General features: G+C 52.3%; 6 protein-coding genes across 6 annotated transcripts; 1 reads left to right on the top strand and 5 right to left on the bottom strand.

Moving 5' to 3' along the window:
- Nucleotides 1–805: 805 nt before the first annotated feature.
- Nucleotides 806–4,471, bottom strand: Z519_08186 (uncharacterized protein; the record flags this gene model as incomplete). The annotated part of the gene is made up of 3 exons (XM_016765914.1): nt 806–1,349; nt 1,399–2,259; nt 2,319–4,471. The coding sequence occupies 3 exons, from the start codon at nt 4,469–4,471 to the stop codon at nt 806–808; spliced, it is 3,558 nt and encodes a 1,185-aa protein (XP_016617959.1).
- Nucleotides 4,472–6,178: 1,707 nt separating this feature from the next.
- Nucleotides 6,179–8,428, top strand: Z519_08185 (uncharacterized protein; the record flags this gene model as incomplete). The annotated part of the gene is made up of 1 exon (XM_016765913.1): nt 6,179–8,428. The coding sequence occupies one exon, from the start codon at nt 6,179–6,181 to the stop codon at nt 8,426–8,428; it is 2,250 nt and encodes a 749-aa protein (XP_016617958.1).
- Nucleotides 8,429–9,022: 594 nt separating this feature from the next.
- On the bottom strand, nt 9,023–10,123 carry Z519_08184 (uncharacterized protein; the record flags this gene model as incomplete). Its single annotated transcript, XM_016765912.1, has 1 exon — nt 9,023–10,123. The coding sequence occupies one exon, from the start codon at nt 10,121–10,123 to the stop codon at nt 9,023–9,025; it is 1,101 nt and encodes a 366-aa protein (XP_016617957.1).
- A 978-nt stretch (nt 10,124–11,101) lies between these two features.
- Z519_08183 (uncharacterized protein) lies at nt 11,102–12,682 on the bottom strand (the record flags this gene model as incomplete). The annotated part of the gene is made up of 1 exon (XM_016765911.1): nt 11,102–12,682. The coding sequence occupies one exon, from the start codon at nt 12,680–12,682 to the stop codon at nt 11,102–11,104; it is 1,581 nt and encodes a 526-aa protein (XP_016617956.1).
- A 789-nt stretch (nt 12,683–13,471) lies between these two features.
- Nucleotides 13,472–15,115, bottom strand: Z519_08182 (uncharacterized protein; the record flags this gene model as incomplete). Its single annotated transcript, XM_016765910.1, has 1 exon — nt 13,472–15,115. The coding sequence occupies one exon, from the start codon at nt 15,113–15,115 to the stop codon at nt 13,472–13,474; it is 1,644 nt and encodes a 547-aa protein (XP_016617955.1).
- Nucleotides 15,116–18,866: 3,751 nt separating this feature from the next.
- Z519_08181 (uncharacterized protein) lies at nt 18,867–19,377 on the bottom strand (the record flags this gene model as incomplete). Its single annotated transcript, XM_016765909.1, has 2 exons — nt 18,867–19,129; nt 19,182–19,377. The coding sequence occupies 2 exons, from the start codon at nt 19,375–19,377 to the stop codon at nt 18,867–18,869; spliced, it is 459 nt and encodes a 152-aa protein (XP_016617954.1).
- Between the last annotated feature and the right edge of the window lie 506 nt (nt 19,378–19,883).

Raw genomic sequence — 19,883 nt, 5'->3', positions numbered from 1 at the left:
ATGTAGGGGCAGGGCACCCTTTCCGGGTCGTTACCTCCTCTCCTCTCCTTTACCACTCAACTAGTGCTTCCATGACCATTTTCTAGCCTCTCCGCCTCCATAGCTCCGCCCTCTCCGCCCTCTCCGCCCTCCCTGCCCTTCCTGTGAACACTATAAGAAGGTCTATGCAAGAGACATAACAATGCCTTCAAGTGAGAAAGTGAGCCATTACTCTGAAACAATGGAAGAAAATGTGCTGAGCAACCGCGATATGGTATCTCAATCATAATTGGTCGTGGGGTGATCCCAAAGGGGATCCTGAAGCCGAATTCAATGCGCCGCTTGTGGTACTTGCATATGCCATTGAATCCTGCTGAAAGGTGCTTTTTTTTTCTCTGTCCCATTCATTCGGATTGACTCCTGGTGTGTGTTTGGAAAATTGTGGTGAAAATTGCTAGTCGATGACAAAACTCGTTCCCTTTCGGTTTTCCCACATGTCACACATCAAGCAATGTGACGGGATGGATGAATGATCATGTGCATTGTACAAGAATCTCGAGTCAATGTCGGTGAATTTGTTGGGTACCGGTAGCTCGAGCAGGTGAAATGAATCATTTTCGAACGATAAAAGATCATGGCAACGATGATCTCAGGTAGTGTGTAATCTGACAAATGCCATTATGAGGTTGGCAGTATTCATTCAGCGACTGAAGTGGTTTTCTCAGTACATTTTGCAGGATGGCAAAGATGAGCAGAGATACGTTGCTGATTACAATGGCATCATAGCGCATCGGAAAGCGCGACGCAAAGCAGGCATTTGATTCTCTTAGCCACTCTTATCGAGTTCGGCTTTTTCCTCAACAGTGAGGATGTCACCGAGTCTTTTGATAGTTTTCATGTTTGTCGCTCCGTTGCGCCAAGCAGCTCGCAAGGTTTGGAAAATGAGACGTTTATCGGGGTTTTCTTCCCGATAAAGAGTGACCATGTCGGAGGCAATACGTTCACTGATCGGAACAGGTGCTGATAAGAGCTTGCCAAAATAGCGCACAAGGTGCAACATGCCGCTATCATTGCCTTCTTGCAAATCGCCGGCGGCAGTTGTTTTAAATTCCTGGTACATGCCGACATTGAACTTGTCAACAAGGAAATCAGTCCAGAAATTGTAAAGAGGCTCTAGAGCCCCTTCCACTCCCATATGGCGCTGCTGGAATGCCATGTCATGGAGTGATAAATAGGTCTGGTCAAACTGCCCTGGCTGGGGAGGCGGCAGTTGGGTTTCTTGGCCGTCTTTGGTGAAGTAGATAATGTTCTCATCGCCTGTTGGAATAGTGTACGGAGCGCCGAAAGATAAGCTGCGGTACTGCTCGAGCCTTGTCCGGCATTAGTGCTATAGTCGTGATGGCGATCGAAAAGACTTACTGCTGTGGACTACTCGCTCCGCCGCGCAAACTCGGGATACGAGCTTGGTTCAGGTCCAGTGGCACATTGTTGCCTTCATTCTGTCCACTAGAAGATCCAGCAGAAGGGATGCGAGCAATACCGGGGAAAGACGGGGCTGCGCCATTGAGAACGCTTGGTTGCATGCGGATATTGACATTCGGGATCTGCTCATCTGGGAAAATGTTGTCCTCAATGTCGGCGCGGGAACTTTGTCGACGATGACCATTGACATTGTTGCTCAGGGGCTCCGAAGTATGATGCTGAGGGGATTGCACAGCAGCTGGAGCAACATGCTGGTAAGATACGAGCGACGGCCTCTCTGTTCCATCGCTAGAACCATCTTCGAATGGACGGACGAGCGGCTCCCCGGAAACCTGGCTCTCCGTTGGCAGCACAGGAATATACGACATCGGCGAACTTGCGTGGAATGTTCCATTGCTGGAACCCACGGTCAGCTGCGGACTACGCAATTGACCGAAGGCAAAGGATGGATCATGTAGACCGACCTGGTCTGGGGGTGCTGTGCGATTGTAAGAATCAGGGTTATGCAAAGGGCCTTCATTGCGGGCTGATTCAAATCTCTCCTCCACGGGAAGAACGAAATCACGCCAGCCTTCGCGACGACGGAGTCGATCATCCCCATCAGTCCCCGGCAGGAACTCCACACTCTTCACTTGCTGGCAGACATAACGAAGGTTGTCCATGGTCATGTTATCCTCAGTAAGGGTCTTGATACGCTTGAAATTAGCGATAACGCTGAGTGGGACGTAACCTTGACCGTCCATATGCTTCCTCAGAAACAGATCCTTACAAAGGTTGTCAATCGAGAAGTAGTACTCGCTATAGGCTGTGTTAGTGGACGGGCGCATTTGGGAGGTCGATGGTTTGTGGACACTTACATCTGGGTCATAACCATTGACAACAAAGCGTACGAGTTAAGCGGATCATTGTACGGCATTGCACTCATGATACTCGGTTGCATCTGCATTTGTGAGGGGTAACCATAGATTGACATGTCGGTCTGAATGGTCGGAAGACCTTGTGGCATGGCCGGCATGCCATTGAAATAGCCTGTGAACATCATCCCGACAGGGATGGACTGCGAACGTGGGTTTGTGCGCGATGTGTTTGATGCTTGAGTGGGCACAAAAGGCTGCGACGCTTGCCTTGAGCGAGTCTCAGTATGCGAATTAGATCTTGACGGCGGTTCGAATCCATTTTGCGGAAGAGGCGATGTGTAAGCATGAGCTGAAGTGAACGGTGGGTTGTAGTTGTTGTTGCCCCGGCCCCGAAAACCACGTCCGCGCTCGGATCGAGGCTCACGTCGATTGCTCTGATCACCAGAGGCCTCCCGGTCCCGCCAGGATTCAACTTTCTCGCGAGCCGATTCAGGTTTGTCCCTAGGCCAGTCTCGGTTTCTGCCAGAGCCGCGGTCTCTGCCAAATTCACCCGTGCTTCGTGCTCCGCTTGTTCCGGAAGCTTTGTAACGGTCATAAGTGAATGAATAGCGAGCGATGGGTTCGCTAGTCTGGTTGTAAACGCCAGTCGACTGTTCGACTGAGGTGTTTCCTTCTCCGTTGATCGTCCGACCGCCAGGGTTCCCAGTGTGTCTTGAAGAAGACCTGGAGCTGTGATCAGCCATTGGGGTTTGGTCCTCAAGAATTTGCTGAGGTGCAGTTGGGTTCGTTGAGCCATTTTCTGTTGCTGGTTGGTCCTTGGTGTAAGCCGCGGAAGACTTCCAAAACGCAGAGTTTCTATCTTCACCACTTGTAGGTCGAGTGCTGATAGTGGGAACGGATGCACCGCGTGCACCACGTTCCCCTTCCGGTCTACGGCCGCGGTCTTGTTCGCCAGACTGTCTTGGTACTGGAGGTGGCCCCATTGAGGTGGTCCCGTCTTGCTTTTCTGCAGTAGAACCCACATAGCCACCCCCACGACTGCCGGCATCTCTTCCCCTTCCACCCACTCTTCCGCCTCGTCGCGCCGCCGATGGTGGAAGCTGCGTTTCGAACTTTGCTGTTGGAACGAACGGAACGGCGACCCATTTGTTACTGTGGGATTTCTGAGAACCGGGTTTGACGTCCAGCTTGTCCGTCTTCTCAAAGGAAGCTGATTTGCGTCGTTCTTCAACATTCGAATTTTCGGGGGTTGGCCATGACTGCGTGTCATCTACCGGCGGCGGCGCGTCAGAGTCGCCCTTTTCGCCATGCTGAGAAGCAGGTCTAGAGGAACGAGCTGACGGCATATCTTTCCTGTTGACGGCTCTGGCGCCATCGACGTTCTTGCCTTCTTTCTCAGAACCGCCAACATCTTTGCTGAGAGACTTCCGTTTAGGATCTTCACTGCCAGCTTTGGGCTTTGGTTGTTGATTAGGGGTGATGGAAACTGAAGCTCGTTGCTGTTCCAACCCTTTCATCTTTGCGGCTTGAGCTTCTATGCGTACTTGCCAAACGTTGACCGTTGGGATAGGGGCAGCTTTGTATTGTGTCTCCGCACTCATCGAAGGTACCGAGACCTTCTCCCAGTCATCTTCGCCATCCTTGGATTTCTTTTCAGTGGCGGAAAGAGCAGATTTGTCGTTTGAGGTAGAGACAGGCGGCTCTTCTGAAGACAATGATCTTCCATTGGGAAGTTGTGGTACAGCATCACGTTTCTGTTGATCTTGGGTTGGCACAATATTGGGAGTTTCGACATGTGCCACCGGTGACGTCTGAGCGTTACTGTATGTCGCGACATGCTGAGTCTGCGTTGTGCCTTCTTTGTCTGCTTCTTCTTGGGTTGACTTGGATGCCGAACGCTCTGCTTCTGGCGAAGACTTGAATGCAGCGCCTTCCCCGCTCGATTTGTCCTCAGGTTCAGATCTCGGTCGAGGAGATTTGAGTGTGGAAGTTGTATTAGTCGTTTCAGTCGCGGACCGATCTTTGACACTCTTGTCAGAGGCCGCGGGGCTTTCGTTCCTCGACGCCGACTGGGTTGAAGCTGTCGATGTGAGGCCCTTTGCGGCCTGTGCATATGAAAAAACTGGCGCTGCTGCGCCTGAGGAGGATGCCATTCTCACGGACAATACTGATAAAAACCACACTACACCTCCTGTTCCACTTCCACAATACTAAACCCCTCACCAGCAACAAGCTGGCCGCAAGATAGAGAGCCCAGTATTAGCTAGGTGACAATTGCGGCAGTAAGATTTCTTTCGATTCGCGTCTTGTGGCTTTCCCTCTTGTTCGTTGCTGGACCTTGACTGCACGATGACCAGTGACAGATGGGTGAGGTCAAGGGCAAAGACTCGGCACGAAACTTTCCTAACCAGGTCCGTGACAGCCAATTGCAGAGGCGTTGGAAAAATACCCTTGCTTCTGCGAAGGATGATCCCACAGTATGAGCCTAGCAGCCCACCTGTCTCGCCGTCAACCTGCCTGTTTTTAGACTCCGCAGCTGACCTGGCGCAGTATTCCACCGGTGTGTCCTCTGCCGGCTTTTGGCTATTCGATTCTGCTGCGATACCACAAGGCCACGGACTGAGCCCTTCAGGAGAATGTCGCGGTTGTTTGTCGGCCAGGTTATGGTGACTTGGCAGAGCGACCGAGGCAAGCCTGGAAATGCAGACCCGGGACCGTGACGGCAGGATGTCACTGTTCGATCTCGAACGAGATTTCTTGTCGACAGGAAGAAGCGCGGATGATCCGGTTGACGTGAGAGGGAGAGACCACGCACGGCCTAAGACGTACAACTGTCGACCGCGGCTGTTACAGGTGGTCGGGGGGATGAGCTGATGCGGCCCAAAAACTTTTGAGTGGGAGTCAAAGCGGAGTCCTTGGTCCCGGAATTTTCAGCGCCAGAAGCGCACGGGCAGACGAGAACGCTGGACAAGAACAAAGGGGCGAGGTTGGGGGGTTGAAGGGACGACGAGATGGAGAGGAGATGGAGGGAGAAATGTGTGTGTGGGTATTGAAGAGAAGTCTTTTTCGTGGAGAGTCAAGCTAAGGTCTGAGTGCTCAGTGAACTGAATTTCGATTTTCCTAGCGCGGCATTTTGCGAGTCGGGCCAGTGACGGGGCTTGAGGAGTTGGTTCCGACCGACTCATGAGACTCTCTGTTAGACTCTCAATCTTCACTGAGGACAGCAGGCAGGGCAGGGCTAGGTGTTGGAATCACCGCAAACAACCGAGAACAAGTGAGGGGCTCTCTGCTGCTATTGTTGTTGCTGGCTCCTACGCCTTTCGTCCCCCGATTATTCTCACTGCCACTGCTGCTAGTTAACCACGTCCCGCCTCTGCCAACGACTGCCAATGACTGTCAAGACTGAAGCCTGACGGCTTGCTGCGTTTGCCTGCGGTTCCTCTGCTCCTCACGCACTTCTTGTTCGAACCCCATCCCCATTCGCAATCCCGACTGCAGCCCATTGGAACTGTAGGATCAATGCGGCTTGGCTTCATATCCTCCCCTGCCACGACTGCTAGCACCCTCACCAATACGAAGTCCCACCCACCCAGAGTGCCGTTCGAGCGTGGTGGTTGAGGTCAATAGAGTCATGAGCTGGTCTGGGGCACGGCGGCACATAATCCTACACCGTACACACGCAAAACAAAGGAAAGGACGTGTGCCGCTCTTGGAGTTCGAGGCTCATTGGACCTGTTACGTTGTGGCTCTTGACCTTGACCTCCCTATGCCCGTGAAGACGGGTCAGCGGATAGTAAACGCCTGATTTCGACGTGCCTAACGGTGATAGGTATCTGATAGAAACAAAAAAGAGAATCTCTATGTCTACCGCTGGAACATCCCTCAACCCTTCTCTGCTCGCAGTTCTCCTCGTCATCCAAGGCCGAACCGGTTCGGGTGCGGAAATTGTCTTCCATTACCCTCCAGACCCTCTGTCGGCGGAGCGACCTTCTTATGCTTCAGAGTCGACGGATGAAGATGACAGAGAAAGTTCCAGCAGTGGTTCGGAAGAATCATCCTCGGAGGAGGATTTTGACTTGTTCACGAGACGGCTTGGGAATGTGATGACAGCAACGCAGAACCAAGACAACCAGTCACAACATTCTGACGACGAGGACAGCAACTATCTGAGCAAGAGAGGGACACAGGACAATGGACAATGGAAGCCTTCATGGGAGCCGCTCCTTGGCCTCGGAGAAGATGGGCTGGTCAGCTTGCTAGCTCCCGGTCGCGCCTGGCATAAACGCAGGTTTGAGCTAGGCATTAACGATCTCACCTTCTTAGGTCGACCTGTCTATGCTCGTGAGGATGGTTTCTGGCGAAAACCGAAGCTGAAGAGGTCAAAAACAGTTGAAGATGAGGGCCTTCCCTCGGAGGCTATGGCCAGTGATAGTGCCCTGGATGAGGAGGGCGACGGCGACGAAGCTGCGCCGACTGACCGCGACAACAAACAGGATTGCCATGCAAAGGAACATTCAAAAAGCCAGTTGACCATGTTTCACGTTGTGTTTGTCATGGACCCTCCGCCGGTGGAGCATACAGCTCGGGTCAAAGAGATGTACGACCATGTTGTGAAAAAGTTCTCCAAGGTGCTCAAGTGGGCACAATCACATCATGATTATGTCTGGGAACAGTCTGAACTGCTGCAGTCTATCAGGTCGAGGCATTTTCACCAACAATCGTCTGCAAAGGTGCTATATACCGAAATGAAACAGCGTTCTCCTTTGGCTGCTGCCATTGCCAAAGTGTTCGATAACATCTCCGCCTCCAAAATAGCTGCAATCACACTCAGTCACAAATTGTCCGTGTCTCTCCAGATTCCTCCTGTCACGTCGACTTCTTATCTTCCGTCTCTGTCTGAACCTCCACTACAGCCAGGATTATGGCTCACCACGGCCACGGATCCCTCGTCTACGGCCTCAGATCTGGACGCCACTTCTGCAGGCCCATTACAGCTATCCAAGAACTTCACTCTTCTACTCAAATCGAGCCCGCAGAAGATCCTCAAGGACATCCAAGCGGCGGGTGGTTCATTAGCAATGCCGTTGACCAACTTCATTGGACACTTGAAACCGACCAAATCCTTCTACAAGATATCGATTGCGTCCCAAATTGCTTTAGGTGACATTCAACATCTGGCTCGTCACCTTGTTTACTGGCGGAGGGCCATAGCGATTCCACCGCTGCATCAGCGCGATACATACATCGTATCTCCAAACGCCAACATGAACAAGCTGATGTCAGCTTGCAAAACATATGAGGCGAATTTTCCTATGATGCCGTCTCTGCCGAAGATGCTGAACGCTTTGAGCGGTACTCCTGCCCCATATGGTACTCTCATTCCCAGCAGAGACCATAAGGAAGAATACTACCGAGTTCTTGCCTGGCTCATGCGCGACGGCTGGGTAACACAGCTCCGGACATTTGCGTTTATCCGCGTGGACCCAGAAGTGAAGAAAGCAGTACGTGAAAAGGAGCGTGAAGAATCCAAGGGCCCGAAAACTCCCGTTATTGAGAGGGAAGCAAGCGAGCGTGACCGAGATGCGGCGAGGAGCTTTGGTAGTGGCACACCAAACACCATTGCAAGCGGAGCACTTTCATCTTTCAAGCAGCGTCCAAGCATGGTAAGCCGCCCATCCAGTGACGGGCGACAATCCATTTCCACCGACCGCAACAGCGTGCGCGGCAGCGGGCAACAGTTCAAACACAATCCCAAAGCCGCAAGCCTCATTATCTCCCCTCAACGTGCCTCACCCGAAGAGTCTCGGTGGCTCGACTATATTGCATCCACAATCAGCTCTTCTCGAAGCACCTCTCGGGCAGCCTTGTCCCCATCGCCGGCTTCATCATCATATCCGGAGGCCGAAACTGCAGAATTACGGCACTATTGGCCCGTGTTTGTGAAATATTTCAGCGGGTCTGAGCCTCTCGAGAGGATTCCTGTCAGGGAAGGCCTGAAGAGGAAGTTTGTCTGGGATATATTGGAAAAGGTGGGATTGGATTTCGACGGCGGAGTGGAGGACGAGAAGGGAGAGAATAAGAGATTGTTGGTTACAATTCGACACTGGTAGGAGTGGTTTTTTTTCTCTCTAGTCATGCGTTTGGCGTATATGGATGAAGTCCAAAAGAAACAGAGGGGAAGGGATTACAATGTCAGATCAACGAAAGGGGACCACCCGTTCCGGGAGAGCAATTCGACGGCGCAATCGTGTAATACCAGACACCAGGGTAAGTTGACCTCACCAGCCATCCGAGATATATGCTGAGTCTATCGATGTAGGTATATTCCACGTTCCATCTCTAACATGTGGTCTAAATCTAAATCTAAATTTAAGTCTAGGTCTAGGTCTAAGTCGGGTATGTTGTCTGTGTGTAGCATCCATGCGACAGCCTTCGAAACACCGCATCCCCCTTGGTGGTCTCGAGACCAGCCGTCATTCAAAGACATGTAATACCCGCTGCCAAAACCAAAATTTAAAATAAAAAGGGCAAAATAAGTCGAGACAGGCAACAAAGGCCAGCAGAGGATAGGAAATAATGTTATGGTAGCAGAGTCCCTGATTAGAGACACAAGAGGCCTAATCCAGGCAGGTCTTGGACTCCCAGCCGCACTCGGATCTCCTCTTGACGGACAGCCAGAAAGACAGTATGTACGGAGGACATACCTACAACTTGGACGTCCTGGCCGTTGCATTCGTCTTGCTCAATGCCACCTTCACCTGCGCGACCGCGTGGTCGTTGTTGCTGCCCCGACCCACAGGGTCTCGTCTCGCTGCGGACGCGGTTGGGGCGTCGCTCTTCTTCGGAGCGCTGCGATATCCGCCATGGATGTTCTCGTCGTTGAGCACCGCGCCGGACTGGGGGTCGCGCCGGATGCCCAGCTCCAGTAGCTTGGCGAAGACACGCGCAAAGTCGGTGAAGAAGAGCTCCTTGTCGGCCGCGTACCGGTCGACCCAGACACGGAACTGCGCGTCCTCGAGCAGGGCCATGTCCGTGGGCAGCATCATCAGCTCCTCGGCCCCCTCCACCTCCTCGTCGCCGTCTTGCGCATCGTCGTCCACATACACGTACTGCACCATCCCGTTCCGCAGGGTCTTCTTCTTCCAATCGTGCGTGCGGAGCAGCTTGAAGTATGTGTTGCTGAAGCGCGTGGGGTTGTTGACCCATTTGCCCTCGAAGCCGGAGCGGTCGGCGTGGCAGCGGCCCAGGTTGTGTGCGCCGCTCAGACAGACAATCTCACGGTCGTCGAAGCCCATGCGGTAGAAGATGCAGCGCAGGTGGTCGCTGCCCTTGGCGCCATCCGGGAGGCGACCTGGCGGCGGCAACCTGGAGTCGTCGTCGGCAAAGTCTGTGCGGCCGCCCATCCAGGGGATCTCGGGCCCGCCCATCTCGCGGATGGCGACCACGGCCGCCAGCGTCCACAGGTCGGCGTACGTGATCCACGGGAACTGCCGCTTGATGGGCTCCAAGAAAGCCCGCGCGTGCTGCAGCCCCGCGTTGGCCGGGTCCCCCCCTTCCTTCTCATAGCGCATGCCCGCGCCGTTGGAGCCGCCCGTGTTGGTCTGCGCGCAGTATGTGCCGGCGCTGTGCCAGGCGAGACGGACCAGGACGGGCCCCGCGCTGCCGTCGTCATAGCCGGGTTGGTTAAGGAGGGAGATAATGGCTTGTTTGACTTGAGAGAGTTGGTTGGCGGTTGGGAATGATGGCCGGTGAGGGTTCTGGTGGCCGTCGGGCGTCGAAGACGGGGGCGCAGGGAAGGTCGACATGTTGAATTGGCGATGGACAGGACCAGACGAAATCGGTGCCAGTGGTTGCTAGTTGTCAGCTTTTTCAAAGAGATAGTGGCGAAAATTTGAGCGATTCTCTCTTTCTGAGGGGATATCGACGCTTCAGCTCCACGGGGAAGAGTAGGACGGGGTTAGGAAACGAATCAACATGAACACAGCGAGGAAAGACAACGAAAGGAACAGAACAGCAGGTGGCGAGGGATAAAACGGGATATGAAGAAAAAGAACATGACGGAAAGGAAAAGGACCAACAAAGGGGGAAAACCACAAGGGCACGGGAAAATGCGTAGAAGATACGGACGGAGGCAATGCTTGCAGCAGCACCATCCATCTTGCCTCGGTATCACATAGATATTCTGCTGTGCCTGCGCGACCGAATGATGGTATCTGACACGCAGCCAGTGGGTCTGAACAGTGGGCTGCTTCGAGACAAGCACATGGCAGAGAAAAAAAGAAAATTGAGATAGTAGTACTCCGGAGGATGGTCAACTGGATACTTCGTACCGGGTAGGGAAGGCTGAGTTAGCCCGATAAGAAAAAGTGGGCAAGGCTGCCACTTGCGTGATATGGTGCTGTACAGGGTAATAACCGTCGAGCGTCTCCGGCCTTCGGAGGTCGGCAAAATCTCGCATCGTCGTCCCATGGTCCACACACTGTTTATCCCATCGTCTGCGAAGAATCAAGGCTAGCTCGAAGAAAAAGTCGGCATGGCGTTGGGGCTTCCAGGAAATTCGGTAGCCGAGGTTCCGTCGATCCAAGACCCTCTTGTTCGCTGCTTACTGCCTGCTGGCGCCTTGTCCACAGCCCCTTAGCCACACATTTTACCCTGACGTACCCAGTATTGCCCAGAACTGACGTGATACCAGTGATTCTCGTGCAAAGTCCAACGCCGCCTCGCTTGCCGTGTTGCCCCGCTGACAAGAAAGGCTTCCTGCAAACACTGTCCAGTAGAATTCTTCAATATCCGCGAGCCATATTCGCGATTTGGTCCTCCGGGATATCTTCCCGGTCCAGAATATCTGGATTGCGTGTGAACTCATCGCTATCCAGCACAAGACTGATCTTCCTCACGTCCCTCTCCACCACCGTCACGCCCTGCGGCAGTTTCTTCAAGCTCGAGGCCTCCACAACCATACAGCGCGAGAGATATCGCAGCATTGCCGTGACGGCTTTGATCCTCTCTTCTTGGGAGCCGTTCAAAGTGTTTCCCACGGCCTTGGTCAACATCGCTGGCATATATGTTGGTTGGACGGCTGGTGCTCCAATTGATCCGTCCACATTCAGGCCCTCTACCAGCCGCTCGCGGACTCCATCTGAGATGCGTTCCGTAAAGGCAATATAGAAAACATCGGCATCGTCCGGATTCGACGTGTTGCCTAAACAGAACAATCGCATCAGAGCTCGATCTGCTAGTTCTTTGACATTAAATTGTCGCAAATAGCCGGCTTTGTGGAGCAACTCCAGCTTCCTTGTCAGGATGATGTCGTAGCCTTCTCTGACGCCCATCTTTGTCTGAATGATGCCGTGCGCAACGTCATATACGTTGTTATATGACTGGAAGATTGGCTCAATCATTTTCTTGGCGCAAGTCCAGTCTTCATGTCCGGAGGCTCCCGCAAGGTCGAGGATCTGTTCCATGAATCGCATCTCGAAGGCTCGGTCGTGATCTCGCATTTCCAGAAGCCCTGAAAGCGAGGCGGGTGCGTTTTCTGCTTGAGCAAGCTGCCCGAAATTGAAGTCTGAACCAAGTTTGATGCCCCAGAGGAGATAGTCCTTGTCTTGCTCCGTCAGGCGATCTAGCGCGGGGACCATTCCTGCCTTAACCGCACGATAGAGGATCATGTCATGGTTAACTTTGGAGATATCATTCCCGAATCGCGCGGCATAATCCGTCGCAAGAGTGGGATCTTTACCCAGATCGTTGATAATCATCGAAATTATGAGTGTATAGGTGTCATCTGCGGATCTGAGGCCCTTTTGGAAGAGTTCACGCAGCCAGTTGAAAGAATCGCGTTTCAACACAATGGGCGGCGGGCCCTGTGTTCTGGTAAAAGTCTCGTAGTCGTCGTTATGTATCCAGCGGAGAGCTAAAACACCAACCAGCGTGCGGTTGATCTCGGCGTATTCTTGTCCGTATAATAGTTCTGAAATCGAAGGTCCAGCTGGACGGGCTGCATTCGGGTTGCGGAGAAACGTGGCATTCTTCAGTCGTTCCAGCTCCTGCGGGAACTCGAATTTTATCAACTGGAGGAGTTCCATGTGTGGCATTTCCCAGAATGAGCCATCATCGATGGATTGTTGCAGAGATTGGTGTCCCCCTGCGATGTTAGTTTGCATCTCGTCCCTTTGATGAGGACGATCGCTAGGTTTTCCTTGGTGATGTGTTAGAGGCGCGCTGCGAGAAGAAGAATCAGTCTTCAACGGCGAGGCTGAAGGTAATCTATGGTCAATTGATCGGAAAAGATGAGTGCATGCTGCTAGGATCCGAGTGAGTATAGTGTGGCGTTCCTGGCTACCGTCCTCGGTGCTGTCATCCATTGTCACTCCGGTGACTTTGTCCGTTTCCGATGGAAGCCACAAAGACACGGCCTCTCATGACGGCCTCAGAGTAACACCACTGGACTTAATCTGCTGACAAGGAACTCTAGGTGGGCGGTGAAGGTCCTCGAAAAGAAAGAGAGCGCCTTAATCGAGTTTGCACCTAGAATCCTGCCAGGATACACCTGTCACTTTCGGTGGACGGATTTCCCGAAGCAACACATTGCAAAACGGGAAGTGAGTGAGGGGACCGTTGGTGCACTTCGCTGCCTGTGATTCTCACTCCCTTGTTTTTGCGCGCTATGCGAGGGGCTCGGCTGACTTCAAGGTTCGCGCACTGGGGCGCGGATTGTGGCTGATGCGGCACTTAGTGGCTTCTCATAGGCCTGCTCCCGGCGCATTTAACAGGCAGAAAAAGTTTGTGAACGGATTGAATTCGAGGGAAAATGAAAGTTGTCGCAGCCTGGAGATTAGCCTGAGCTGAAACAAGGACGGCAAGACGGCTTGGTACAGCCCCTGGCAGTGATGCAAGTTGATGTCTAGTTGGATACAATTGCTGGGTATTTTCGCGGCTAATCCTAATCTAGCAGGGGCCTCCCCCGTACATATATACAAAGTAAATATATGTATATATCTCGATGAAGGCTGATACGAGGTGGACAGCAATGGCATCGGGAGACAAGATGTAACAGCTCGCGCGCGTGGTCGGAGCAGTTACAAATTTGCAATGGCATGCATGGTTTTCCCAAAGCCATCAACAACATCCAGGACACAATGATATGATGGGTGCTAGCCACCACCAGTCCTGCTGCGTGACGCCTCCGAAAGCCTCGTGGCCTCCCGCTGCAGCTCCGTCTTCTCATCCACAGTAAGGTCGCTCTTCGCCTTTGGAACCTTTCCCCAGATCATGACCAACCCCAGTGCAGCAGCACCAGAAGCCACACCAAACCAGAATGTGTTCTTGTAACTCTGTCTTAGCCCAGACTCGTCCACCGTGTATGACTGAATAACGTCGGTGAAGCCCAGAAGCAAAGCGAAGCCTAGCTGCAAGACCGAGTTGATCAGTCCACCTGCCAGCCCCTGTCGTGCCTTGGGCATCTGCGTGGTAATAAATACGGCCATGAGATTATACGAAAGATCGATGCCGACAGTACCCAAAATGCATGCTGGAAAGACCCAAGCCCAATAGTTTCCGCCCTCTGGAATCCGAGCAAGAAGCAGCTGAGATCCAATGGCTCCGAGGCAGGAGACAATTAAGAGCAGACGGCCCGACACCAGATGCAGGATGAATCCTTCCATGGTACTCAAGATGACTCCCCCAATCACCATTGGCGTCCACCATGCGACGACCTGCATAGGCGTGGCGCCCATGATGTTCTGGAAATACAGTGTACCGTAAAGCAAAAGGATGCCGATATTGCCGTAGAGAAATAGCATGGCAACCACGAGCTGTACCATGCACGGGACGGTGAAGATGTCACCAGGTAACAGGGGAAACTTGGCTTTCCAGCCTTCCACATATGATGCGGCCAAAAGTAGCGCGCATCCAATGCAAAACAATGTCGGGATATAAGGCGCCTGCCACCGCCGTTCGGCATGAGCTGATTCAGTAATCGCAAAAACGACAAGAACCAGTCCCGGGACGATCGTCACGGTCCCGAGCCAATCCATGGGAATGTTATACTTGCGTCGTTCTTTCCAGTCGTTGGGTATAGACAGAATCGATGTCATGGTGGTTATGGCAGCAAGGATGGCCCCAATCCAGAAGAACCAACCCCAGTCCAAAAACTGGCCGACGATTCCTGCACAGAATATCCCCACGAAGAATCCGACGACAGCGAAGGTCCCATATAAAGCGAAGACGAGGTTCTTGCGCGGCCCGGGTCGATAGGCACTCCCCATCAGCATAACTCCGGTTGGCAGGTAGGCAGCGGCCCCAAGACCTTGTAGCGCTCGGCAGAAGTCCATCATCAGAGGAGAAGTACTGAAGCCACAGACAATACTCCAAATAAACAGCCAGAACAAACCGGCGATGTAGACCGGAAAGCCCCCAACCATGTCACCAAGCCTGCCAAAAACCAAGAGCATGCTCGCAATGACTAGGGAGAATGCTGTAGCTGGCCAGACACTGGATGATTGGGGTATCCGGAGTTGTTCAATAAGCGTAGGTAATATGACATTGAAGCCAGACACAAAATACTCCGTTATGATCTGGGACATGATTACGCTGAACACGAACGCGATCTCAGACCACATTGAGTTGAATGCCGGGGGCCGTTCGCGTCCGAGTCTTTCGATTCTTGCATCCATCGATTCTTCAACATCAGGCTCAGTGTGAACTATTTCTGGTGGCGGAAGGTCCACAGTTTCACAGTCGAGAGGATATGTGTCTGGAGTCTTTGTTTCGACATTCTGAGAACCGTTTATATCCATCCTGGGAGGCAAAGGAATGTACAAGCCTGAGCAAAAGACGGGGAGTTGTGAAGAAGAGAAGGCACTCGGGAACTGACTGAGCAAGAATATAAAGGGCGGTGTTGCCAGCCCATTTCAAACCACAGATTCATCTTTACGCGCATATCAGTAGAACTGAGTGAAACGGCAGAGGAGCAAAAAACGACTTGAGAGGGCTGAAGTGGGTAAGCAAAAGTCGAGAACAGAGAAAGAGAAAAGATTAGACCTCCGCACCGCATGGAGATCTGGACCAGAGGGAGATCCACATATTGTCGTAAAGGCATTAACTGCTGTCGAATCACGGTCAACGCATGACAATTTACAATGCCCACAGGGCTGCGTGCAGTGTCTACTTGGTAGGGAATAAGAAAGGGATGGAGAAAGCTGCCAGTTGAAACCCACCGAGGATGTAGCTTGGATGTAGTCAGCCATTGCCAAGAGGCTGCCGTCCGATGATCTCCGGACATCTCCCTCAGATTATATCCGATCATCTCCGCCTTGTCCAGGGACGAGACTTGGCGAGGTCGGTAAGAGGTACCGAGCATGGCACTCTTGATTCCCTGGTACCAAACAATGCATCGAATTAATTGCTTCGGAGAGCTGCACTGCTTCTCTTATCGGTGCAAAATAGTTTCAGCACTACCAAACTCTCTAATGCTTGTTGGGTGGCGGATAGTGCCCTCTTTTGTGACCACGGCCTTACCACTCTGCCGGCGCCTGATGTGAATAAGGCTCGAATTGGGCCCGACGTAGTAGCCCTAGGCACCACGTGATTTCACGTGACCTCTTTGGCCCGGCTGTACCGAGTATCTATAGATAGCTGGCACCTGCGCTCCTATACCTCACAACAGGATACCCCTGGTCATCGCTCTGGCACCTACACTGTGCCTCACCTTGAACTCCTCAGGCCGAATGCCGCTCTACCCAAATTGGTGCTTTTATTCTCGTCACCCACGCTCAGGCCCATTTTGGTACCCTGCAATGCATGGGATATCTTGGAGAGTGCTGTGGCAATCGGTTAGAATATGCAGCCTGCAAATTAAGAGTACATTTTGACGATAGGAAAAACTGCTTGAAGGAGGACGAGACCGGCGACACCACCTGCTCTGAGTTCTTTTAGCAGAATCGCTGGCTGATAAGGGGATTGTGCGGATTCAGTGTTACTGCTCGTCACCCCGACTGGAAAAGCCTGCAAAGCGATCGCAATTTTGTCGAACATAGCTGCTTCGAGTTTTATAATGTTCATCAAATTCTGCAACGGTGAATTTCGATATCGAACTCGAGCTGTAGGAGGGAAAGAACTATCGTGGAAAAAGTTGCATTGATTGTCTGTGTGTGTCTGTCTGCACGCCAGAGTCCAGAGAGCTCGCTGAATCTATATGCAAATTTGCAGAGGGCGAAGCTCGGTCCGCGAGCCATGGAATGCGTCCGAGATGCCCTCCCAGTCCTGAATCCACCGAGAATCGACCTTCCAACCGAGGCTGCGCAAGGCCGACTTTCTGTATGGGCCGGGGTGGGAATAGCGACGGTCACTGATCCATTTGGTCCATGTCCCGTCAACACAATGTTTCACTCAGGCAGGGTAACTCTGTCCCTCAAAAGCGTGAAAATTGTCTCTCTAATGTCAATGATCTGCGAATATTATCATCACCATGTGGACGGAAGATGACTCCATCTTTTTGCCTGAATGCATGCGGACCCAGATGACCTTTCTGATTCTGGCATGCTGTTTCATGAGAGCCCGTGTGGGCACGTACCTGGAGAATGGAGTGGCGGAGGTGAAGAGACCTGATGGCCAGGTGAATAAGTTGGTTTTCAAAGGGTCGACGTGGGAAGATAAGGGAGAATCTTCCACTGTGTCAATCCCAATGACTGATCTGAGGCTGATACCTTGGCATAGGATGTCCATATTTACCTTTCCCTCTCCCTGATAGACGTAGGGAACACGTTATAAAGCTCGTACAAAGTTGGTGTAAGAACAACACGCATGCCGAGCATAAAGCGTACACTATACTCCTCCCCGATGCGAAAGCCGCTAGAACAAGCTGATGCCACTGTACGAACGAAGTCCCAACTTACGAGCACGGGAAACTCATTTTCGACATCACAGCATTTCTTCTCTCCCTTGGCTTCTAGGACGAGGGACTCATCGGGACTCAGCCCCCTCACGAGCTCAAAAACTTCCAAGTGCCGGAGGGCGATGATTTTCTTTAATTACAAAAGGACGTCCCTCAGAGGCTGAAAATACCCGTCCTGAGACGACATGGCAGTGTCTCTGGCAGGATGCATGACGCTTTCACTCCCGACACTGTTTTCAGCGGATCGTTCTTGATGAAGGTTACTTAGGAGAATCTCACAATTCATTCTTTGCGGCGACCAGTCGCGAACGTGGTTAATAGTGTGAGAAGCCATACCCCTACCGACTCCACGTAACTAACCCGAGCTTTCTTCCGCTGAGTAGAGACGGCCACACCCGGTGAGCAGGATAACGTCTTTGGTTAGACCGCGTCTAACGTGGCCTACCGGGAATATGATCCAAATCTGCGTCGTGCGCCTCTACGGAGCAGTTTTTTTTCGTGATGAAGCTGAAAAACCTCATGACGACTATGTCAGGCAAACTGCGGAGCGTGCGTACCAAGCGAACCAAAGGCCTGCGACAGAAACTGCCTGCAAATGGGATAGACGACGCACTAGATGAACCAACGACCAACAAGTTGTACCAAAAACTCTTGAGTCGTCGGAAGCGAGGCACGACCTTTCGCGATGTCAGGGAAGCAAGGCTGAAATTTAGGGCATATCAACGTTGGGTTGACACGCAAGCAAAGGCACGCTGGAAGGAACAGTGTCTTGGCGAATGCTATGACCATATTATCCGCACCGGAGGAAGGATCTCATATAACAAAAAATCAGCGACTCACGGCCCTAAAGCGCTATTCTAAGTCATGCCAAAGCGAGCACGGCTTGCATGGTCAATCAAGTCCAGCACACCTTACATCCGTGAACAGATGCTGTCGATATGGCCGATCTCACCTTTCTCTGCTAGAGGTACTTTGAGGTTACGTATCGGCCGCGAGAGGAGCCTGTCAACGGGGCCTGTCCAGTATACCAACTAATGCTGTCCGGGCGAAGAGGAGTGTGTCTGCCGTATCCACACCATCGCCGCAAATACTTCACGGCTAAGGTGGGAAAGCTGGGCCGAGTTCGATGCTGTTTGCTCTGTTTCAATTGGTTTGCGGGTGATCCGGAGTGGGATGGACATGCCGGTGATCATCTTGTCTCGATGACACCACAGTCATACGCATCCCGTGAATACTGCCACGCGTCGATCGGCGCAGGATTCCTTGGTTGGTGTTTCACCGATGACGGTCTTCCGGCTGCTAAGAGGTTGAAGCAGTTTGAACGAGGCTCTGAAGTGGTCGACCACATGTACGAGAAACACATTCCCAAAGGGCAGTCTTGGTCAGCCTTTTGGCGATGTAAAGCAGTGGTTGAGTGTTCCCAGTCTCCCTGTCACCACATAAGCGACGAAGACGATGTCTGGAGAACTGAATGGAAGAATTTTAGGAAGCGACGGGCGTTGAAACAGAAACGACTGGTTGTGCTAGTTCCTATATGTCTTGTACATAGTACATGCAAACGGCATCCATAGTTCCACAGCTTCAGTCACTATCTAACCGCTATAAGCCTTCCTTCTCGCCCATCAGATGGTGATACTTCCTCCACCACCCACTGCCTAGCTGGCATGCTTCTTGGGAACTTCCTTCTTGACTGCTGCGATAGCATGCCATGGCGTGTCATCCTTGGCCGACCTTATCTCGCCATCGTTCATTCTTGCTCGCTCGATATGCTTCCACTTTTCTGCTTCCTCGGGGCTGGAGCCGTTCAGAGGATGGTTGACGAGTTGTGCGTTTCCCTCAGCAATCTGAGCGGGATATTGGGCAACGTCGATGATTTGGAGGTGCTTGCCCATGCGTAGAAGGTCTTCTTTGGTCATTCCTGGTTGTAGTGTTCCGTCAGGAAAGGACTGACCTGCAAATATTCCCCATACCGGAGCACCTGCCGACTGCCAGTGAAGGCGACTGGCTTTGAATCAATAGAGTACACTCTTTGAGACAATTTTTTGATTCGAGAGTGCAACTGGCTTGCCCGACGAAGGAGCGTAATAGGGCGATATAAAGGCACCTGACGAGCCAAGCTGGAATGGACTGTCGAGGAGTTTGTGAGCTTGCCCACTGCTCTGCCATCTTGAAATGCTGTCCTTTATAGCTGCGGCAACGATAGCATGAGGGAGCCCATTGTCAATTACTTCTTTCGGCAGTGCCGCTGCAACTTGTTCGTGTCTGTAGCATAAGGATGACGGTTCATGTTCCCAGACAACGTACAACTGGTGATTGCTGGTAAACTTGTGCATCCCAACATCGGGATAAGTGTATAGTCCAACAGTCCACCAACTCGATTTGCGATTGTACACGAGGGAGGGGAACCCAGCCCGAGGTTGGTTCCATGGCTTGGACGGAGCTTTGTTATACTCAAACCAATAATGACATCTGGAGATGGAGAAACTAAGGCGTGTTGACCTTGGTCGCAGAAGCTCGTTTCCTGTTCTTCCGCCCTGGAGAGGCCCAGGTACCTCCGTGCTACCCCTTGACTCAATACTGTACAGAAGGTCCAGATCATTGGTGGAGTTCGGGCCACCAGGCCTTAGCCGAGTTCACCAGACCTCGAAGGTCGCATTGCTCGCCTTCGCTTG

This window comes from Cladophialophora bantiana (assembly GCF_000835475.1).
Source record: "Cladophialophora bantiana CBS 173.52 unplaced genomic scaffold supercont1.12, whole genome shotgun sequence".
NCBI lineage: Eukaryota > Fungi > Ascomycota > Eurotiomycetes > Chaetothyriales > Herpotrichiellaceae > Cladophialophora > Cladophialophora bantiana.
Note: the sequence above shows the minus strand (reverse complement) of the source record. Positions and strands in the feature narration are given on the sequence as shown.